The sequence below is a fragment of the Elephantulus edwardii genome, unplaced genomic scaffold, assembly GCF_000299155.1.
Source record: "Elephantulus edwardii isolate Elephantulus edwardi_28Jun2011 unplaced genomic scaffold, EleEdw1.0 scaffold00169, whole genome shotgun sequence".
Taxonomy (NCBI): Eukaryota; Metazoa; Chordata; class Mammalia; order Macroscelidea; family Macroscelididae; genus Elephantulus; species Elephantulus edwardii.
The window spans coordinates 4593795-4616007 of record NW_006399919.1 but is presented as its reverse complement, the minus strand read 5'-3'; the positions used below and the strand labels follow the sequence as shown (position 1 = coordinate 4616007).

Below are 22213 nucleotides of genomic sequence, written 5' to 3'. Positions count from 1 at the left end.
GATTACCCCAGTCACTGAATCAGTCCATCTCCTAGAGGGCCTTCCCCTCCTGTGCTGTCCCTCCACCCTCCCAAGCATGATGTCCCTCTCCAAGGACCTCTCCCTCCTTACAACATGTCCAAAGTATGTCAGACAAAGCCCCAGAGTCCTTGCCTCCAAGGAGCAGCCCGGTTTAATCCTTTCCAGGGTTAAACATGAAGTATATATAGTTACTATCAATTTAAACAACTTGATAGTAAATAATATGTGAACCTAATGCTATCTCACCTGAAAGTGCCACATTACTGAAAATTAGAATCAGAAATAATGGATCTGAAATACCTACATATTGTAGTCCTAATTACCTCAGATTCTTAAAAGTTGGTTCCTTTATAGTAATTGTCGTCTTCTGTCTATTATTGTTTGGATTGATAAGGGATGTAGCATTAAGTATAAGCAGTCTTGGGAAAAAAAGGTAAATTAGATATAACAAAGGTAGGGAAATGATGGTAGAATAAAATGACTTCTCAGAAATATTTTTTACTTAACAGGAATTTTTTTTTAAATTTAACAGGAATTCTAACCCCTCTAAAATGAGCACAAAAAAAAGCTCTTAACTTAAGCTACTTATCAAGTCAGATTTACCTTTGAGAAAATGTTATCCTGTACCGTCGGGTAACTGACTTTCCCCACTGACTTTCCCCATGGGCTTTCAGAGGCTGTTTAATTGCTTGGGAGGAGAGTGCTGATTTTTCTCCCACAGAGCAGCTAGTGGATTTGAACCGTGCCCCTCTGCAGCACACCTAAATGTTTTTTCCTGATACTTTCACTTCCAGACATTTTCATAGATAATATCATTTCAGATTAAATGTAACTTGCCTTCCCCATTAGAATGTAAGGTACGAGACCATAACGACTTGCTTTTTTAAAACTTGCTTTTCCAGGCCTTGCTGTAATTTTTTTTTTTTCTTATTTTTGTTACACTATTAGTTATTTGTTAAATTACTGGATGAACAAAATTATTGAAGCATATTTTACAGCTTTGCAATTTTCTCAAGATTGTTGTAAGACTTATTAGTTAACTTCATGTTGAGAATTTAAGTATTACATTTTCCTTTTTAACATTTAGAGACTTGAGTAGAGCACAATACTATTTTGGGATCTCTGGTATCATAGTGGCGAAAAGTGGTGCTGCAGTCTCAAAGGAACACAGTTCGAGGTCACAAGCTACTCCCCAGGAGAAGGATGGGCATTCTCTTCCCTTGCAGTTAACTGCCTCTGAAGACACACAGGAGAGTCAGCTAGGGGTTAGCTGTGGGTGGGTTCTGACCCTACAGTAAACAAAAACAACAATAGTAATACTTTAGCAGTTGAATAATAATATAAAATATTATTAATTTGAACAAGGGGTAGCATGCATCTTTGGGCTCTCCTATATTTTGATTATTAATTATTTTAAAATAAAAAATGGGATTTAAATTCATGGAAACCAGTCAGATTTTTATTTTAAACTTTTTTGATTTTTTTTATTAACCCACTCTACTATTCCTACATGAATGGAAATACTTTATATAATCCTTGAATTTTATTTAAGGTAGTTAAGGGTCGGTATTGTTTTTATTATCTTAAGTTTTATTTTAGAAATTGTGAAGTTAGAATATTTTTAACTAGCAGAAATCTGCAGATTTGCTGTGTAGCACAGTAAATGCCAACTCTAGAATTTATTTCAGAAATTTTTCATTATTAATATGTTAGTTATTTATTGTTGTGTACCAAATAACTAAAACCCAGTCATTTAAAAACCATAGATGTTTATTATCTTTACGCAGTCTTCTAGGGTTGGAAAAATGCTCAGGTTAGTTAGTTCTCACTGATAGTCTCAGGAAGTTGAAATCATTAATTGGTGCTGCTAACACCCTTGAATGTTTAGCTTTGGGTGGAGGATCTAATTCTAAGTTCACTTAGAGGAAGTCATTGGCTGCTTCAGTTCCTTACTGGCTGTGGGCTGGAGTTCTGAGATCTCACTGTAGGTATCTTCTGTAAGATTCTGACTGATTATTAAGACATTCAGAGCAGGATCTCTGGCTTTCCCTAGTGATACTGTTCAGTGAGAGAGGAAGAGAGTCCAAGTTGGAAGCTAGAGGCTTTTCTAACTTAATCTCAAGTGATGTACTGACATTTTACCCATATCCCATTCATTACTCAGTGGGGATCCTTTGAGGCTGTCTTGAAAACTGGCTGTGCAATTCTGAAAACTACAGCGAACAACCTTATTAAGAATCTTATTAAATACACTAGAATATCACCTTGTGCTTCATCCCAAACAGTATTTTTCCTTTTCCCATAAACAGTTACTTCTAGGATTTTTAGTTAGTTAAAATATCAACTACAGTGTAGTCTGTTTACTTAATTTTTTTCTTTTAACATGTAAAAATTTTTAAGCTTTAGTGAAATTGACAGAGCAAACCAAGTCTTCATTCATTCATTTATACTATTTCATGACATTGATTGCAAGCTATACACCGTAACAGTATTTCTTCCATCCTTCTCCTCGCATCTTCCACTATCACTCAAACCATCATTCTTTTTCCCCTTGCCCCCCTGTGCCCTATCCCAGAGCAGATACTGTGCCCAAGTCCTACAGGGCTGACATCTCCAGGGGGTGCACTCCACTAGGACTGCCAGGCATCCATACACTTATCTATCATCTGAGTGGATGACGTGTTATAAGAGTGGCTCCACCAGTCTCCATCAGACCAGCAATTGGTCATCGGACCGGTTGTTCATTCCCTGATTCAGAGTTTTGTTCTACTTCCCTTCTACACTCCATTAGGTGCTCCCTCAGGGCAGCCAGAAGTAGTAGCCAGGCATCATCCAGTTCCTCTGGCCTCAGGGACATGGAAATTTAAATTACATAAATCATTACTTCTTTCAACTAAGAGTGATTATTTTCACTCTTTTATTCTTAATGGACAAGATCAATAATTGCTCTTTAGATGACCACTTGAAAACTATCAATATCTCAGTTGCTACTCACCAAAGGACATGGAGTTAATTTTAATTTTTCCTAATTTCTCATTTATAGTAAATCCCATGTGATTTACCTTCTCTGAAAACCCGCTGGAGGGTCCAGTATGGGTTGGTTCCAATTCATCAGTACTCACAACAATAGATGTACATTAGTGTCATCTGCTTACTGACTTTGTGTGTGTGTATGTATATGTATATATTTTTAATGTTGGTTTACAATTGAAGTCATATACATTGTGTTTTGTTTAACTGCCTGTATATTTGAGGAAGAAGAATATTTCAAACTGTTAATGATTGGTCCTTTTAGGAGCATCAGTAATGGAGGATGCAAAGAAAACTGTTCTTAAGGATAAACCAAGAACAACATTGATCGTCTGTCCACTTTCTGTGTTAAGCAACTGGATTGTAAGTCTGTTAAAACCCTTCAAAAGTAGACATTTTATTTGTCTTAGGAAATAGAAAGTGTTCTGCTAAAAAGTTATTTGGAAATATGATTGGTCAGCATTTTGTATCTAAGCTGTAATAGGGGAATTGGAATAATAGTTGCTGAATTGGACTTGTTGCTCTTTGAAAATGTGTAAAGTAAAAGCATTAGTAATTGATATCTTAAGATTTATGGAGTTCAAGTGGCTTAGTGGTAAGAATTTGCACTGCCAAGCCAAAGGTACGTGGTTCTAATCCATCAGCTGTTTTGTGGGAGAAAAACTGGCAGTCTCCTTCCAAGCAGTTTACTGCCTTTGAAAATCTGCTTGAGGATCAGTTCAGAGTCTTCTAAGATTTGATGGCTCAACAACCACCACATCTGCAGTTTATACCCACCAAAGTGAGAAAGCCAAAAAAATTACATTTCTTTTAAGCAAGTGTTATGCAGATGACACAACCCTGCTTGCTGAAACTGAGGAGGACCTGATGTACTTGCTGCAGAGGGTCGAGGACTGCAGCTGCAGCCTTGAGTGTGGATTGAGGCTCAATGTCAAGAAGACAAAGATTCTCACCACTGGACTAATTGGCAACATCAGGATAGATGGTGAAGAGATCGAGATTGTTCACAGCTTTTGTCTGCTTGGCTCCATGGTCAACACTCTTGGCACCAGCAGCCAGGAAATCAAAAAACGTATTGTGATGGGAAGTCTGTTGTTAGGGACCTCTCCAGGGTACTGAAGAGCAATGGTGTCACTCTGGAGACTAGGGTGTGTCTGATACAGGCCATGGTCTTTGGAATCATTTGTTATGCATCAAAGAGTTGGACAGTGACTAAGGAAGATAGAAGGAGAATTGATGCCTTTGAGCTGTGGTGCTGGAGAAGAGTATTGAATGTACCATGGACTGCCAAGGAAACAAACAGATTCATCCTGGAAAGGGTTAAACCAGGCTACTCCTTGGAGGCAAGGATTCTGGAGCTTCATCTGACATGCTTTGGACATGTTGTAAGGAGGGACAGGTCCTTGGAGAGGGACATCGTGCTTGGGAGGGTAGAGGGGCAGTGCAGGAGGGGAAGGACCTCTATGACGTGGATTGATTCAGTGACTGGGGTAATCGGAATGGGTGTGTCAGAGGCAGTGCGATTGGCACAGGATAGAGCAGGGTTTAGGGCTATTGTACATAGGGTTGCTATGAGTCGCAAGCGACTCGACAGCACATAACAACAACAACAACAAAGCAGTTCGGAGTTTGGTTTTTTGGGGTTTTTTTTGCTTCTGTCTCTTCAGAGATTTTATCATTTATTCCTCAGTACTTTTCATTTTTCCAGGGAACCATATTGAAACAGGTAAAATAACTCACCTAAGGTCATCACAAAGGAGCTCTGGTGGCCTAGTGGCCCAAAGGCACATGGTTCAAATCCACCAGCTGCCCATGAAAACCCATTCGAAGGTTGGTTCTGACTTGATCATCACAGCAACAATAAGATCATCTCACATACTTGGGTGTTTTGCTAGGAGAGGCTATTCCTTGGAGAGGAACATCATGCTTGGGAAGGTAGAGCAATGACAAAAGAGAAGACCCTCAAATGAGTGAGTTGGTGTAGTGACTGCTGCAGTGGGCTCAAGTCTGGCAGAGATTGTGAGGATGGCACAGGCTAGGACATGGTTCCGATTGGATGCTAATTCATAGTGTCACGATATCATCCAGTTACTCTTCAGCAGTCTGACCTTAGACTTCTAAGACTACCCACTAGAAAATTTTTTGCTACCAGATTTTATTCCCCCCTTTGTTACGTGGCTCCATTTCCTTCCTTGTTTGATTTTTTAAGCTTCATGTTAGTAATGAAATAATAATTGCTGGAAACAGTATGAACATGAAGGACCCTGGATTGTGAACTTTTCATTCTTGCTGCTTCCGTGCTTGCCTGTATCTCTATAATATTGCCACCTCTTTGTAAGACCGGTACTACATTACCCATAGAGTATATTTCTTCCTGTCTTTGCTTGGTACGTTATTTTTTCTTTACCTAATTTAGTAACTTGGTCTCTGTCACTAGGTTGGTTTGTTTTTTTAATGAAATATACTCTTTAGTTTTAATCTTTCTTTCATTATATGTGCTTGTTTATTAATTTCAACAAGAAAGTACTAAAAACTTTAGTGTTTTTTCTGATTTTCTCCTTTGCACTGAATTGGAATCCACTAATATCTGAGCCTGCATTGGTCTTTTAAGGCTCTAAGTCACGTGGAAGGAGATTGCCCGTCTTTGTTCTGTGGAGCTGCTGGTGGAGTCAAACTGTGGAGAGGCAAAGCACCCAGCCTTTGATTAGCAGTGCAGTTCCCTGTGGACTGCCTGAGCAGAGCTCCCTTTTCCTGACTAGTATGGCTTTTTTTCTCTTAAGACAAGATTGAGTTAGTTACCTTTTTTGTCATTCTGACCAAATTATGGTCTTCAATTTGGTATGTGGTCAATCATAAGACACATGGGAACGTAAGTGGTAGTTGTGTAATGAGATTTCGAGATATTAATGGAGGCAGAAATAACATAATTTTTTATAAAAAAGAATAATTAGTATTCTCTTAATTTTATTTGAAAATAGGTTTTTTTCATGTAAAACTGACTAAAATAATGGATACAATCTTATATATTGTGGCTTTTATTAGGTACTGTTGAATCCTTTCTGACTTATAGCTACTCTGTATACTAGAACAGTTCTTACTTGAGTCAATTGTTTTAGCCATTCTGTCAGTCCACCTTGTTCAGAGTGTTCCTCATTTTCACTGACCTTCTACGTTACCAAGCATGAAGTTCTCTAGGGGCTGGGCCCTCCTGATAACATGCACAAGGTATGTGAGATGTGTGTGGTCTCACCATCCTTACGGCTTCCGAGACTCAGCGCACTTCTTCCAAGATTTGTTTGTTCTTTTGGCGGTCTGTATTCTTTGCCAACATCACAATTTAAAAGTATCAGTTTTTCCTTTTCTTACTCATTATTCACTATTCCACATGCTTATAGGACATAGAAAAGGCCATTATTTGGGTGAGCTGCACTGAAGTCCTCAAAGTGACGTACTTTTTGAGCGCTTCAGAGAGATGTTTTGTTGGCTGATCTGCCCATTGAATATACGTCATTTGATTCCTTGACTGCTCCTTGCTTGGGTGTTGATTATGCCAAGAAAATGAAAGTCCTTGGCAGTTTTGAACTTTTAGCCCTTTATGTTATTGATCCAGTTGAGGATTTTGGTTTTTTTAATGTTGAAAAGTGTAGGCCACATGATAGGGTATTTGATCTTCTCTCTCGAGTGCTTCAAGTCTCTTTGTTTTTAGCAGGAGTGTGTCATCTACATGTTGCAGGTTGATGATCAGTTTTTCTCCATTCCTGATGCCATGTTTTTCATATAGTCCAGCTTCTCGGATTATTTGCTTGGCATACAGACTGGATAAATGATGAAAGAATACACAGCTCTGGCAAACGCCATTCTAGATTTTAATCTATGTGGTATCCTCTTACGGTATTTGAACAGCTGCTTCTTGGTGCATGTACAGGGTCTGCACGCATCTGAACTGTTCTGGGATTCCTGTTCTTCACAGTGTTAACTGAAATTTGTTATGATCATTGTAGTCATGCATTTGCATAGTCAGGAAAACACAGGAGAACATTTTTTGTGTGTTTTCTGTATTCCATCTGATGGCAGAGGTGATAAAGCCCTTGCCCTAGCTTGAATCTTGTTTGTTTGTGTATAATCATTCATATACATTGTGTTTTGTACACGTACATATATTTTAGATAATTACCATTGCTATGCCTAGTATCACACCATCTTTTCAAGCCCCCATTAAACCTTTTTCATTACTTCACCCCCTCAGTAACCTTTGCTCTCCCAAAGATTTGCCCCTTCTCCTTTTTCTGTCCCCTTTCTCTCCTTTCCTTCTAAACATTTATACATATCTTCATTATCTTCCTATTTTCACCTTCGTGACCTTATTCAGTGTTTGTCCTTATGTGACTGAAATATTTCAGCAAAATGCTCTCTAGTCTTTCCCAAGTTAGAGTATTTTACAGAATTGTTATTCCTTTCATGCATTTCATGGAGTTGTACGGCTTTAGATATTTTTCTGTAATCTGCAGTTGGAATGTCCTTGTAACTTAATGGTGTTATTCAATTAATTTCTTCATTCTACTGAATCACTTTTTGGAATTGGCATAAATAAGCCTCTCCCAGTCAGTTGGCCAGAAAGATAACTTCCAAATTTCTTTGCATCGGCAAATGAGCACATCCAGCTCTGCATCTTTTTTATTGAAACATTTCTGTTGGAAGTTTCTTAAATTTTTGGAGCCTTAAGATTTTGCCAGTGAGTCCTTAACAACTTGATTTCTTTAGTTACTACTGGTTCTTTTTTTTTTCTTTTTAATACGAATTTAGTACTATTGGTTCTTGATCATATTCTCCCTCCTGAAATGCTTGTGTGTTGAACCACTTTTTGTTGCAGTGACTGCTTCCTGAATTACTCAGTTATTTTCTGTTGTAACTTGAGGCTTTAATTTTTTCTTCAGTACTTGTAGATTGAGAAATTCTGAGTGTGTTCAGTGTCAGCTAATTATTTTTTGTACTATGGTTCTGAGTATTTCTTCTAGATTTTCTTGATTCTTCTTGCATCATTCCCCCCCCCCCAAATTCATTTTGTTATAATACTTTGTCTTCTTGAGCTGCCCTTTGAAAATATACATTAATACCTCTTATAACATTGCTGTAAATTGCACAGGAGGAAATTACCCGTCTTTTTTTCCTTTTAGCTTCTAGTAAACTTGAACCCCAGAGCTACTTGGCCTTTGGATTAGCAGTACTACTCCTAAGGACTGTACTACCAGAGCTCCCTAAGGTGGTGGTGTAATTCTTGTGTATATGTCACCTTTCCTGATTTGTTGTTGTTATGTGCTGTCGAGTCGCTTGTGACTCATAGCGACCCTATGTACAACAGCCCTAAACTCTGCTCTGTACTGTGCCAATCGCACTGTCTCCGATACACCCATCCCCGTTACCCCAGTCACTGAATCAGTCCACTTCATAGTGAGTCTTCCCCTCTTACACCATCCCTCCACCCTCCCAAGCATGATGTCCCTCTCCAAGGACCTGTCCCTCCTTACAACATGTCCAAAGTATGTTAGACAGAGCCTCAGAATCCTTGCCTCCAAGGAGCAGCCTGGTTTAACCCTTTCTAGAATGATAATCTGTTTCCCTAGCAGTCCATGGTACCCTCAGTACTCTTCTCCAGCACTACAGCTCAAAGGCATCAATTCTCCTATCCTCCCTAGTCATTGTCTGACTCACTGATGCATAACAAGTGATTACAAAGACCATGGCCTGTATCAGGCGCACCTTAGTCTCCAGAGAGACACCGTTGCTCTTCAGCACTTTGGAGAGGTCCCTAACAGCAGAATTTCCTGTGACAGTACGTCTTGTAACAATAGTTACTATTATTATTGTCATTATTACTCTGTGGTTTAGATTACAAGAAACTTGACCTTATGTAATTTTAGACAGTATTGCTAGGACACTACTTCTTGTAGAATTAAGTACGCAGTAAGGTTTCATAGGCTGTAATCTTTAAAGGAGAATACTGACAGATTTTTACTCCTTTAAAAGAGCTGATAAGTTTAAACCAATGTTATTTAGGTTTGCAGCCAGATACGAACATGTTATCAATGGTCCTCCTGTTTCTAACAGTACATATCAAGTTGGGTTTTTTTGTTTGTTTTTAGGATCAGTTTGGACAACATATAAAATCAGAAGTTCACTTGAATTTTTATGTTTATTATGGTTCTGATCGCGTTAGAGACCCTGCTTTGTTATCAAAACAGGATATCGTTTTGACCACCTATAATATTTTAACTCATGACTATGGGGTAAGTATGTCTGTGCTAAGATATTTTTAAAGATTGACTTTAAAAATATACTGTAAATCTAAAATGTTCTAAAATTTAGACTGTATTTTATCTTCTTTTTGCATCTTAAAAATACTTAGTGTATATAGAAAATTTCAACCTGTATGCAGAGCAGATTATCCGAGAGGCAGGGCTATATGAGGAGAAATGTGGGGTCAAGATTGGTGGAAGAACTATCAACAATCTGCGTTATGCAGATGACACAACCCTGCTCGCTGAAACTTAGGAGGACCTCATGCACTTACTGCAGAGGGTCGAGGACTGCAGCCTTCAATATGGACTGAGGCTCAGTGTTAAGAAGACAAAAATTCTCACCACTGGAACAATCGGTAGCATCAGGATGGACGGTGAAGAGATTGAGATTGTTCACAGCTTCCGTTTGCTTGGCTCCACGGTCAACACTCTTGGCACCAGTAGCCAGGAAATCAAAAAACGTATTGCGATGGGAAAGTCTGTGGTTAGGGACCTCTCTAAAGTACTCAAGAGCAACAGTGTCTCTGGAGACTAAGGTGCGCCTGATACAGGCCATGGTTTTTGCAATCACTTGTTATGTGTCAGAGAGTTGGACAATGACTAGGGAGGATGGAAGGAAAATTGATGCCTTTGAGCTGTGGTGCTGGAGAAGAGTATTGAATGTACCATGGACTGCCAAGAAAACAAACAGATTCATTCTAGAGAGGGTTAAAACAGGCTGCTCCTTGGAGGCAAGGATTCTGGGGCTTCGTCTGACATACTTTGGACATGTAAGGAGAGACAGCTCTTGAGAGAGGGACATCATGCTGGGTAGAGTGGAGGGACAGCACAGGAGGGGAAGACCCTCTATGAGGTGGATTGATTCAGTGACTGGGGTAATCGGGATGGGTGTGTCAGAGGCAATGAGATTGGCACAGGATAGAGCAGGGTTTAGGGCTGTTGTACATAGGGTCGCTATGAGTCGCAAACGACTCGACGGCACATAACAACAACAACATATAGAAAATTAATAGAAAATATTTAACAGTTTGGAAAAGTTGTGCATTATATATTTAGAAATGTTTTTATTTAGAACATTTAAGATAATATTAAATTCTTAAAACTGTTTAGCAATTTGTGAATGAATTGAATTGTTTTCAATACTCTGAGAAATTGCTTTCTATATTAGTTGTTTCATTTACGAACATCTGAAAAATGAGCTTTATTTGGCTTTAGTATATGACTTTTCTAACTCTTCCAGCGGTTTAATTGTTCATCTAAAGTACTAAATTAGAACTGTTTTCAAAATACCTTTTTTGTCAATATTAGTCTCTAATAAGGATATTACCTTTTCTATTAAAGAAAGTGGTATTATTTTATTGCAGTAATTCCTAGAACTAGTTTTCAGACAAGTCCTGTGTATTAGTTTGATCCAGGTTGCCATAGAGTAGACTACCTTCATGTTAATACTATCTCTGCCACTTCAAAAAGACCTGCCCCACAGCTTCTGAGTGTGCTGATTCATTACTTTGTGCATCTTCTTTAATGTTGTGGTGCATTAAGTAGGTCGGATTTCCTTATTTTTAAGGTATATAATAGTAGTATTCTCTTTATAAGTTTCTGAGCATTTAATGATGTGTATTTGATATTTATGTAGTGATAGCTATTTTTATATGTTTTATATATACCTTCATGTCTGTTTAGTCAATGTGCATTTCTCATTCATGGAAAGTGCTATCCTAGTGTTATTAAAGTATATTAACTATTGTAAATTACAGTAAGCTTTTAAAACATTCTTTTTAAGTAGTTCCTGTGAATCATTTATTCCAGACTAAAGGGGATAGTCCGTTACATAGCATCAAGTGGCTGAGAGTGATCCTGGACGAAGGGCACGCCATACGCAATCCAAATGCTCAGCAGACGAAAGCTGTCCTTGATTTAGAAGCAGTAAGAAGATGGGTACTGACAGGTAATCAGTCATACCTTTGAACTTTTAAAAATGGACTTCTTCAAAAGGTAGTATTAAGCAAGTTAGTGAAGTAATTTTTTGCAAGGTGTAAGTGAATATAGGCTTTGCCCTCAAATTAATCATAGAACGTAATAGAAAATTTTCACTTTGTTTTCCCTAAGTGCCCCTGATAAAACATTTACTGTGTATAGAATTATTCTCGAACTTGAGAGACTCCGTTGATATTTCTCTAATTGGCTTCATGGGAGAAAGGAAGGCTGCGTCTAGACAGCCTCACAGGGGTTTGCCTTTAACTCCATTGCAGTGGGTTTTACTATCATGTAGGAGTCCCTTTTAACACCTCTTCTAGAAGGTACGGAAGAGAATATAAACTCAGATTTCTTTTCTTTATGATGCTGTTGATTTAATAACCAGTTAAGCAAATGGACTTCTTTATTAATAAAATTTTTATTTTATACTGGTTTACTTACAAAATTCTTTTTTTTTTTTTTCATTTTCTAAATTGGTTATATTTGCACCTTCAAACACAAAATCTTTTTTTTTTTTTTTTACCAAATGATATGGAAAATGGATACATTTTTAAATGAAATTCAGTTTAGCTGGGATTAAAAGAAGCCACAGCACTAGCAATATTATTGCTGGTCTCAGATGGATCCTGATTGAAAGTTGAGAATATCAGAAGATGTCTATTTGTGTATTCTTGACTATGCCAAGATATTTGTGTGAACCTAAAAATAATGGCTAATATTGAGGAAAATGGAAATTTCATAACAATTAATTATACTCCTACAAAATCTATTCTCCACAATGTATAGCATCTACAACGCAAAACCAGTTCCCATGAGGTCATAGATGTCACACATTCTCCTGGACCTCTTTCTACTCATCCCGGTAGCAATATTATTACTTACTGGGTTTAAAATCAATTGCAATAGCTCACAGATCATACAGAACCATATTGAGGAAGTTAAAAAAAACAACCCAACACACCAAAACTATAATTCAGGTTAGTAGCACAATGTAATCACTCAGTCAGGACAGCTTCCAAAATGTGCTCACATGCACCTTTGCACCTTGCAGCTTTAGCCTGTTAGTCCTACAAATTATGGCTCCACCAGCCCCTTTCCAGTCCTCCAACAAACTTGGTGTTTTGCGGTTTTTTTAACCTATAGTTTCATGGTACAGCATTCACAAGATTAGATCGATCTCATGTCAGGATTCTGATTCTCTCCTGCTGTATTTTGTGACTGCTGTTCTTGTAGGCCCTGGTCTGACTGGCACAAGAATCTCTGGCCCTGGATGCCATGCTTCATTACAAAATTCTTTTACGTTGTTTTTCAAACCAGATCTTTTCCATTTCTTGCAAATCGACTTAAGAAGAAATTTGATTTCTTGAGTAAAATTAGGAATTTAAGTCTGTTTTTGTTAGTATTGTCCCCTGAGAGCTGAAATTAGCATCAGCCTATAGTATGAAATTGTATATCTGTTTGACAAGAGATTATAGTTAATAGTCTCATGTACCTTTAACATGGAGCCAATTTTCAGATGATATCATCTCTGATTGGGCCAAATGGAAATTCCGGTTTGATACTTTGGTAATAACAGTTGCCTGTAATTTTTTTTTTAGGTACTCCAATCCAGAATTCCTTAAAGGACTTGTGGTCTCTTCTTTCCTTTTTAAAACTTAAGCCGTTTCTTGATAGAGAATGGTGGCACCGAACGATCCAGCGTCCTGTGACGATGGGGGATGAAGGAGGCCTGAGGTAAGTCATTTCATGATGGTTGACTAATACCAGCTACTGGGAGCTGTTAACAGCAGCTTGTATGGAGAGCCATTTTCATTAGTGTTTTTAGTATTGGCTTTTTGTTCTAGAATGTGTTCATGGCTTAGTGCCTTTGACTCTGATAATCTGCTGATTTTTGTTTGGAGGAGACAAAGATTTCTAGTTATCACTAAAATGTAAATATTTTCCTTTCACTGGTTTATGTGTGTGGCTGATGTCTCATAGCTTTGTAACTTCTCTTCTGTAACTTTATGTGAATGATTTGATGTATACTTATTTCAACAGTTTCTTTTTTCAAATTTTTATTATTTTTTTTAACTAACTGTTGCACTTTTTCTACCTCCCACCCTGATTTCAACAGTTTTTTAAAGAGTAAATCTTAATGATAAGTGATGATAGATCAAAGTTGATTGTGGCTACTTCGTAAGACATTAAACTGATGTGATTAAAATTTCCCCCCATAGAGCATTGATTTTTAAACTAGGTCTTTAATCCATTGTTGTTGTTATGTGCTCTTGAGTCCAAACCAACAATAACAAGGACTGTCATTTAAAATAAAATTGAGTAGAGAAGATGTATCAATGACCATCATTTATTTATTTTTAATTTTTATTATTATTAGTGTGTGTGTGTGTGTGTGTGTGTGTACACCATCAAATCAGATTTGACTGGTACAGGAGGAAATTGTTCCTCCTTTTCCAGCAAAGCATCTGGTGGATTTGAACCGCACACCTCTGGGATTGCAGTGCAGCGTCTTGCCACTAGGCCACCAGAACTCACCGATGACCATCATTTAAAATAAAATTAAGTAGAAAAGATGTATCACTTATAGTAGAGAGAGAATTTTCGGAAATGTTTGTTTTTGTTATGTTTACTTAAGTATGTTTATCTTCTAGTTGGAATAAAAAGGTTTACTATCTTATTTTAGGATATTTGATTCTTACTTCTTCACTACCAGCTGCTTAAACAATTATTTTAATACTTCATTTCTTAAAGAATAGATATTCTCCTTTTTTTTAATGTTGAAAAGGATAATGTTGAAGAGGATATCAAATTTGGAAGACATTTCTCCCTCTATTCTTAAAATTTACATTTTCTGGATTTTTTTTAAAAGCACTCATTATATTATAAAAGTTACATATTTATGTATCTTCGTTTGCTTACTATTGTTAATAAGAAATATATTAATTATTATTATTAACAAAAATTCTTTAAGATAGAATCTTACTCATATTTGTATTCTTGCACTTTTACAAAGTGCAGTACCTTGCACTTGATTGGTAGTAGGAAGTTGAGTGCCAGGTGATCTAGAACAGAAAGATGTAAAATTAAAGTGTGACAAGTACTGAGAGGAGGAGGGATTTAGGGTACTTTTCTATGGTTTTTCTATTTGTAGACTAGTAATTATTAAGTTACATAAATAACCCATTTAAGGAACTGTAATCTTTACTAGATTTATGAAACAGCGACCAATTAAAATAGTCTCTTTTATTGTTTCAACTTTTATAGAATTAAAAATTTTATTATTATTTTATTTATTTTGACTAGACGTCTACAGTCCCTGATAAAGAAAATTACACTCAGAAGAACAAAGACAAGCAAAGTTAAAGGGAAACCAGTTTTGGAGTTACCAGAGCGTAAAGTATTTATTCAGCACATTACACTTTCAGAGGAGGAGAGAAAGATTTATCAGTCTGTGAAAAATGAAGGCAGAGCTACAATTGGAAGGTAAGGGGTGGTGGTGAAAAATGTAGGCTAGCAGTTGTGTGTGTGTGTGTGTGTTTTTCATTTAATGTAATAATATTTCTCAGGCATGCTATCAATAAAATTTGAAATATACTTAAGATAATTTAATTTGGTGATTAGAATATATTTAATAATGAATCATTTTAAGTATAAATGAAATAATACAATTTGTCAGTTAATTAATTCCTTAAAGTTAGTGAAAAAGGAAGTTTTTACATAAAATGACAGGTTCTGAATTGATAAGACATTACTTGCTTTCATTCTTGACTCTGCTCTTGTCTTTAGTTTCATGATTTGTGAAATGGGACTCTTAATTAGTACATTTAAAAATCTGTGTTAGTTTATTTTGAGGTATCATTTTGGTACTAAATTTTGATTATTAATGATTCAAAATAATTTGATAAAATGTAATTAAAATTCCTGATAAGGCAAGATCCCAAATCTTAAGTTCTAATATGGTAGAATTAAAATCCATGGAGACAAAGCAAAATACCCCAAATACAAAGAGAGATTTAAATGTATAGAAGAAAAACTGTTTCTGACTAAAACTGCTGGTAGAGCTTAATGGAAGAGGTGACTTATGCTATGTATTGAAGAGTACTTAAGATTTTGATAGATTAGAATGGGTAGTATATGAGAGATGACAGTTGATGAATTTTTAGGTATCATTTTAAGAAAGTTTAGTTGTATAATGGTGATTTAAAAAAATGACTTTTAGAGAGGCTGTTCTTCGGAGAGGGACTTTATGCTTAGAAAAGTGGAGGATCAGAGAAAGTGATGAAGACCCTCAACAGGATGGATTGATGACATGTCTGTTGCACTGGGCTCAAGTGTGTTAAAGAGGAAAAGCATGGGGCAGGAAAGAGAGGTGTTCATAGGGTAACCACTTGACTCACTAGCACTTAACACCACCATGTACTTTATAGTTCAGAGAATGCACATTCTTTTATTTCAGCTCTGTTGTCTAATGAAATGTGTTGTTGTTGTTGTTATGCACCGTTGAGTCGCTTGTGATTCCTAGCGACAAGAGCCCTAAACCCTGCTCTGTCCTGTGCCAACCTTACTGTCTCTGACACACCTACCCCCATTACCCCAGTTACTGAATCAATCCATCTCATCGAGGGTCTTCCTCTCCTGTGCTGTCCCTCCACCCTCCCAAGCATGATGTTCCTTCCAGGGACTAGTCCCTTCTTGTAACTTGTCCAGATTATATCAGACGAAGCTTCAGAATCCTTGCCTCCAAGGAGCAGCCTGGTTTCACCTTCTCCATATCATAGCTCAAAAGCATCAGTTTTCTTTCTATCATCCCTAGTCACTATCCAGCTCTCTGATGCATAGCATGCAATTGCAAAGACTATAGCCTGGATCAGGTGCACCTTAGTTTCCAGACTGATACTAGTGAAATAGGATAATGTTCTTTATAGTCATTTACTAAACTGGAAAGCCAGTGGCTGAATGGTTAGATTTTTCTAACTCAGGAGGTTGTTGTTAAAGGCCCTATAGTTGACTCCTCCGGATAGAGACCTTCTGTCCAACAGAACAAAGCCCTGCCTGATCTGTGCTGTCCTTATAACCTCTGCTGTGTATAAAGCCCTCTCCTGCAGTTGCTGTGTCAGTCCTTCTAGTCTAGTCCATCTAGGTCTTCCTCTCTTTCACTGACCATCTCCTTTCCAAGTGTCATGTCCTTCTTCAAAGACCACCCCATCTTAATATTATAACATGCCCAAAAGGAGAATTCAGAACAGAATCGGCCCAAATGTAGGAGGAGAATGAATTCACCAGTGTGGCTTCAATTAAGTACATACTAAGGAGGAGATAAGAAGATTGGAAGCAGGAGTGGCATCCACTTCCTAAACAACGTGCCTCTGGAACTCTGAACTTTGAAAAATGTCGATAGTTAGAGAAAGGCTTCAGGCTTTTTGTTCATGGAGTCGCTAGCAGTCAACAAGTGGGAGATTAGAATGTTAAGCTAAGTAGTCAGTGTTTTTCTTTCTGAGTTTTGCAGGATTTTGAGGCCAAGGAATGTTTTTAATCTGTGTTGGATTTTAAGAATGTAAAACTGATCGCCATGTCAGGGACAATTGCTACCTTCTTGAGTAAAGTGACCAGATCCTACAGAGTGGTTACAGCAAGATGCTAATGAGGACATTATCTACCCATGTGGGGACTGAATAAACGTATAGACCCAAGGTATCAGAATTTTGTCGTGAGGGGCATGAGCGTGCATTTAGTCTTAAAGGTGATGTCATAATCACTAACTTTATATGAAAAGGAGACAAACCCTGCATTAGTATAGTGCTACTAAAAAGGAAAAGAGAAGACATTATACCTCCTGTCTCAAAACCTGCTCACAGTCATGGTGATCAGAGCTGTGACAGATACATAGACCAGTGGAATGAAACTGAGAATTCAGAAGTAATTAGATTCACTGGAGTATAGTGGATCTTTAACAAAAGGTGAAATCTTGTCAATGGGGGATCTTTAACCAATATACTAGCAAAGCTAAGTGTCTGTCTGCAAGAAACAGAAACAGGATATTCATGCCTTATATCGTAAACAGAAGCTAAATCGGGACGAATCAAAGACCTTGGCATAAAACATGAAACGATAAAGCTCATCAAAGATGACATTGAGGCACACCGGTTACTGTGTTAGCACCTTGACTCTGAGTCATGGTGAGCCTGTGTCTAGTCTAGCGGCTCAGAAAGTTACCTGAGCCTGCACTGTCCTCACCGACGCTCCTAACGCTTGTTTCTGGCGGGGACTGTGTCAGCCCGTCCCTTTGAGGGTCTTCCTCTCTTTTGCCTACTGTCTCTCCCCGCCCCCCCCCAAGTCTGCTTGTTCCTGACAACGTGCCAAGAATTTATGCTTCCAAAGAGCTTTCTGGTTGCACGTCTTCCAAGACAGATTGGCCTGTTCCTTTGGCAGGCCTGAGTTCCTCCAAGGCAGAGTTGTCTGCTCTTTGGCCAGCAAAGGGTATATTCCGTACTCCGCCAACACTCCAGAGGCCTCAGTTCTTCATCTTCCTTATTTATGATCCAACTTTCTGAAGCCTACAAAGCAGTCGAAAACATTGTAGGTTGGGTCGGGCACACCTTATCTTTAAACTATATCCTTGCTCTTTATCATTTTAAAGAGATCTTTGAGAGATTTCCCCACTATACCATTGGATTTCTTCGTTGTTAGATTAGAGCCCCTACTATGTGGCATGGGGAGCTTTGATGGCCTAGCAGTAAGGAGCTGTGCTTTAAGTCCACCAGCGTCTCTGTTGGAGGAAGTTGGACATTCTCCTCTGGTGCCGTTTTCTGGCTCTGAAACCTGCTGGAGGGTCAGCTATGAGTCGATTCAACTTCAGAAGAAATGTCAAGCATTCGTTTCGAGATTGATAACTGAAATCTCTTGCTTTCCAAATCTTTCTTAGTCACACCAAATTAATCTATATGTTTTGAATATTCTACAAGTTTCTCAGTCTTACCTTTGCCTGCTTCTCATTCATTCTAGTACTAATAAGTCATTCATAGTGAACATTGTCCATGCACGCTTTACAGCTACCAATCCAGATTCTTTCAGTTTACTTCTTCAGTACCTATTCTCATATCCCTCGTTATTAAAGTCATAATGGCTAATGTCTCCATAAATACTGTCTATTTAGAATCTCTCTGCCATTCTGAATCCTTTACCTAACTCCCTTTTTAATGATGGTTGTCAGTCTGATCTAGCCACCTTAAATCATCACCTTTGTAGACATCTTTGTCTAATATTTCACTGATAATATTTCCTTCCACAATGAAGATCATTTTCCTATACCAATTTTCTTTATTCTGTTTTACATCTGTAGTGTCTTCTTTTAAAGACCCTTAAATAAAAACTATTGAAAACTTGATTCAGTAACCAACTATCCAGCCTACTACTCTCATACGGGGGATAAAAGCCTTTTATGTCAGATGTCATTCAGAAAGAGAAAACTGTGTACTCCTATATCCTCTCCAACAATTCTTGGATCATCGGAGAAACGCAGTGTCAGCATTGAAACCCAGACCAGATGTTTACTGTGGAACAGGCCATTAATTACTCAGGTGCAAGATTAAATTGAAGCTGAAGAAAATGAAAACTAATCCATAGGAAGCAAAACACAGCCTAGAGTCTGTTGCAGTTGATGTTAAGAATCATCTCAAGCACAGGTTTGGGGCGTTAAACACCAGTGCTGGAAAGCTAGAGGAGCTATGAGAGGGTGTCAGAGATCTCATCCATGAAGACAGCAAGAAGGTCATTACAAAGAAAGAGAAGGAAGAAAGAACCAGCATAAAGCTCAGAAGGGTCTGTGAAAATGACCTTAGAGGATCAGGAAGCCAAACCGAAAAGGAAAGATCTTGAAATAAAAGAAATCTTTGAAGATTTCAAAGAGCAGCTCATAAAGAATTGAAAAACAAATTTCAACCATGAGTTGTGGTATTGATAGATGCAATGGACAAAATCGTGTGATAGAAGAAGCATCAAAAGAAGATGGAAGAATACACAGAATCACTGTACCAAAAACTTTAGGTAGCTATTGTGTAGCTTTAATGTTTGCTGCCCTAGTTTTGGTTCCTTTCATCTTACAAATTTTTTCTTCACTGCTTCTACTTGGGCAATTTGTATGGTTCTATTACCTCTCTTTTCAGCATATCCTTCATACTTATTTAAAATATGTTTTCTGTGCTTGCTCTAAAGTTTACCATGTTCATTTCTAGTTAGTGTAAATCCAAATTAAAATAATACTATACTGCTTCATGAGTAGTAAAACCCACTGCCATCACGTGAATTCTGACTCACAGCACCCCCTGGTCAGGCTTCCAAGGCTGTTGATCGACAGGAGGGGACTGCCTACTCATTCCCTCCCCCACAGAGTGATTAGTGGAGTCACACCTCTCACCTGATGGTGTTAGTGCTGCTAGATCAGGACTGATTCCCAACTACCCACCCAGCAGAGTTTCAGAGACTTTCAGTGGCTCAGGAGGGGACTGCCCATCTTTCTCCTGTGGGGCACCTGGTGGAGTTAAACCACTTGCCTTTGAATTGGCAGCATAACTCCTCACCACTAGACCACCAGAGCTCCCTTGACCCAGCATATTAGATGCAACAGTATTGCAGTTTATTGTGTCCAGCTCTTTCAACGTTGCTCTCAGACACTTCATTTTTCCATAAGCTATAATCATTTTGGGTATTACTGCTATTAAACAATTAATCTAATCATTTAAGAATAAGAAGAATAAAAGATTTAATTATAAACTTACATTTTTCCTTCTTAAGTGCTTTTCCTTTTAGTAGTTCTGAGTGCTCTTCTCTGAAGAATTTCTTTTAACATTTAACATTTTTTTGCAAGACAAGAAATGGTTTAATGATGACCTCAGGTTTTGTTTGTCTGATAAAGTCATTATTTCTTCTTGAACATCTTCCTATCCAAATTTTAAATTGGCAAGCATTGCTCATATAGTTTACATCATTATTATAAATATTACCTGTTTTATTAAAGGTAGAGTTTGCTTTTCTGTTTTTCATTTTTATTTTGGAGTAATTTTGAAAGAAGAAAATTCCATTTCTTTGATTTTTTTTTTTTTTTAAGTAGGAAATAAGGTGTAGAGGTTTTTATAATATTGGGCAATTTTCTTTCTAGGTGTTTTAAAAAAAATATTTAGAGAGCATTTGATTTTATTATTCACCTCTTTTCTCCTTTTTTAATGTTAACACTTTTGAATGTCTATAAAGTTTCTTTTTCAAATAAGATCTCTTTTTCTTACAAGTCAACAGGATTATGTATAACTGCTTAGCAACATCACTAAACAAATTAGTTATCAACCGTAATTCAGATAAAGCATTTTTAACTTGCCTGCCAATGTGAACAATATTCTGTCAGGGACTTCTTCAAATTATTGAGGAGAGCAGTATTGTCAGTTTGAAGACCAAGGCACGCCTGATTTAAGCCACGACATTTTTCAGTCACTTACTAAGCATCTGAGGTTGGGTGGTGAATGACAGAAGAAGGATTGATGTCTTTGAGCTGTGATGGTGGAGAGGAGTCCTGAGTCTCACATGCGGCCAAGAGAACAGATAGTTGATTCTTGGATAAAGTGCAGCCAAGTACTCTTCAGAGGCAAGCATGGTGAAGCCTCGTCTCGGATACTTTGGGAATGTTGTTAGGAGGGACATTCCTGGGAAAGGGACACATGCCTTGGAGGGTCAGTGACAGAGAGGAATACTTCAGTAACTCTCAGTTCGATGATTGACAGTGACTATAGCAGTAGGCTCGTGTATTTCAGATATGATGAAGAGATCAAAGGATAGGACAGGACTGAGATCCGTTGATAGGGTCGCTGTGAGTCAACTCAAAGGCACCAAAGAACGACAAAATTGATAAAGCCTAGAATCAATAATTTCTGAGGTTTGGGGTTATTTTAACAAATCTTATACATTTTTGTCCATATTTGTGTGTGTATGTGTATGTGTGTGTGTGTGTGTGATTTTGACAAATGGTTACAGAGAAGTTAGATTTTCATTCATTCATCGTTGCTCATTTTACTCCCTCTGTCACCCTCTCCCAGTTCACTTTTTTTATAATTAGAATTTTTTAATTAAATTTTATTAATTTTAATGAACATTTACAGAGATTTTGGATTTCCATTCATTCATTGTTGCACTTTTTTCTCTACTTCCCCCAGTTCGTTCCTTCCCCCCCCTTGAAAGTCTGTTTTAATTGTCCCATTGCCACAGTGCTTGTCAAAACCAGTTCTGATTAATCTCCTTTGTCAGTGTGTCCTTTGACATTCCCTATCACTCCTCACTGAGAGAGAAAAGGGGACGGCGTTTTCTCTTAGCTACTTCCTGCTGAAAAGGGACGCTGTAGGTTTCAGGGTGAAGATCTCTCACTACTCTGAAGGGCCCCTTTGGCAATAGGAAACACGTAGACTATTGTGGAGATTGATTTTGGAATTTAGATGCGCTGTTGATCAATTGTGCTTAGCCATACATGTTCATATCCTTGAAGATGTATCATGGAAGTGTTGCAGCCTAGAAGACACATATTTAACTAATAAGTTAAAAGTGCATGAGTCAAAAATTAAAAGCAATAATATTCCAAGTAGAGGTTCTAACAGTGGCACAAATCAAGTTACAGAGAGAAGGTAGTTCTTAAAATAAGAGGCTTATTGACTAGCACTTTGTCTATTGTAGTTTAAAGGTTAGGAAACACAAGATGTAGAGGCTCAACTATGTCATTTCTTGTTCTTAAGTCCTGGACCAAATTCCATCTACCATTGGGTTTTACAGCTTGGAAGTCCTCATGCAAGGCAGAGGTGAAGTAAGGAACTGCTTATGAGGTTTTCCATCAATTCCAACAATTAAGAAATAGTGAG

The 22213-nt window shown here is 37.7% G+C and overlaps 1 protein-coding gene across 1 annotated transcript in view; it reads left to right on the top strand.

The window, feature by feature from the left end:
* HLTF (helicase-like transcription factor) overlaps positions 1 to 22213 on the top strand; it is a 63291-nt gene that overhangs the window by 30000 nt on the left and 11078 nt on the right. Inside the window, exons 15-19 of the mRNA XM_006895572.1 lie at positions 3317 to 3414; positions 9192 to 9335; positions 11157 to 11295; positions 12923 to 13058; positions 14628 to 14807. Of these exons, the coding sequence (XP_006895634.1) occupies positions 3317 to 3414; positions 9192 to 9335; positions 11157 to 11295; positions 12923 to 13058; positions 14628 to 14807 (697 nt within the window). The remainder of the gene's footprint in view (positions 1 to 3316; positions 3415 to 9191; positions 9336 to 11156; positions 11296 to 12922; positions 13059 to 14627; positions 14808 to 22213) is intronic.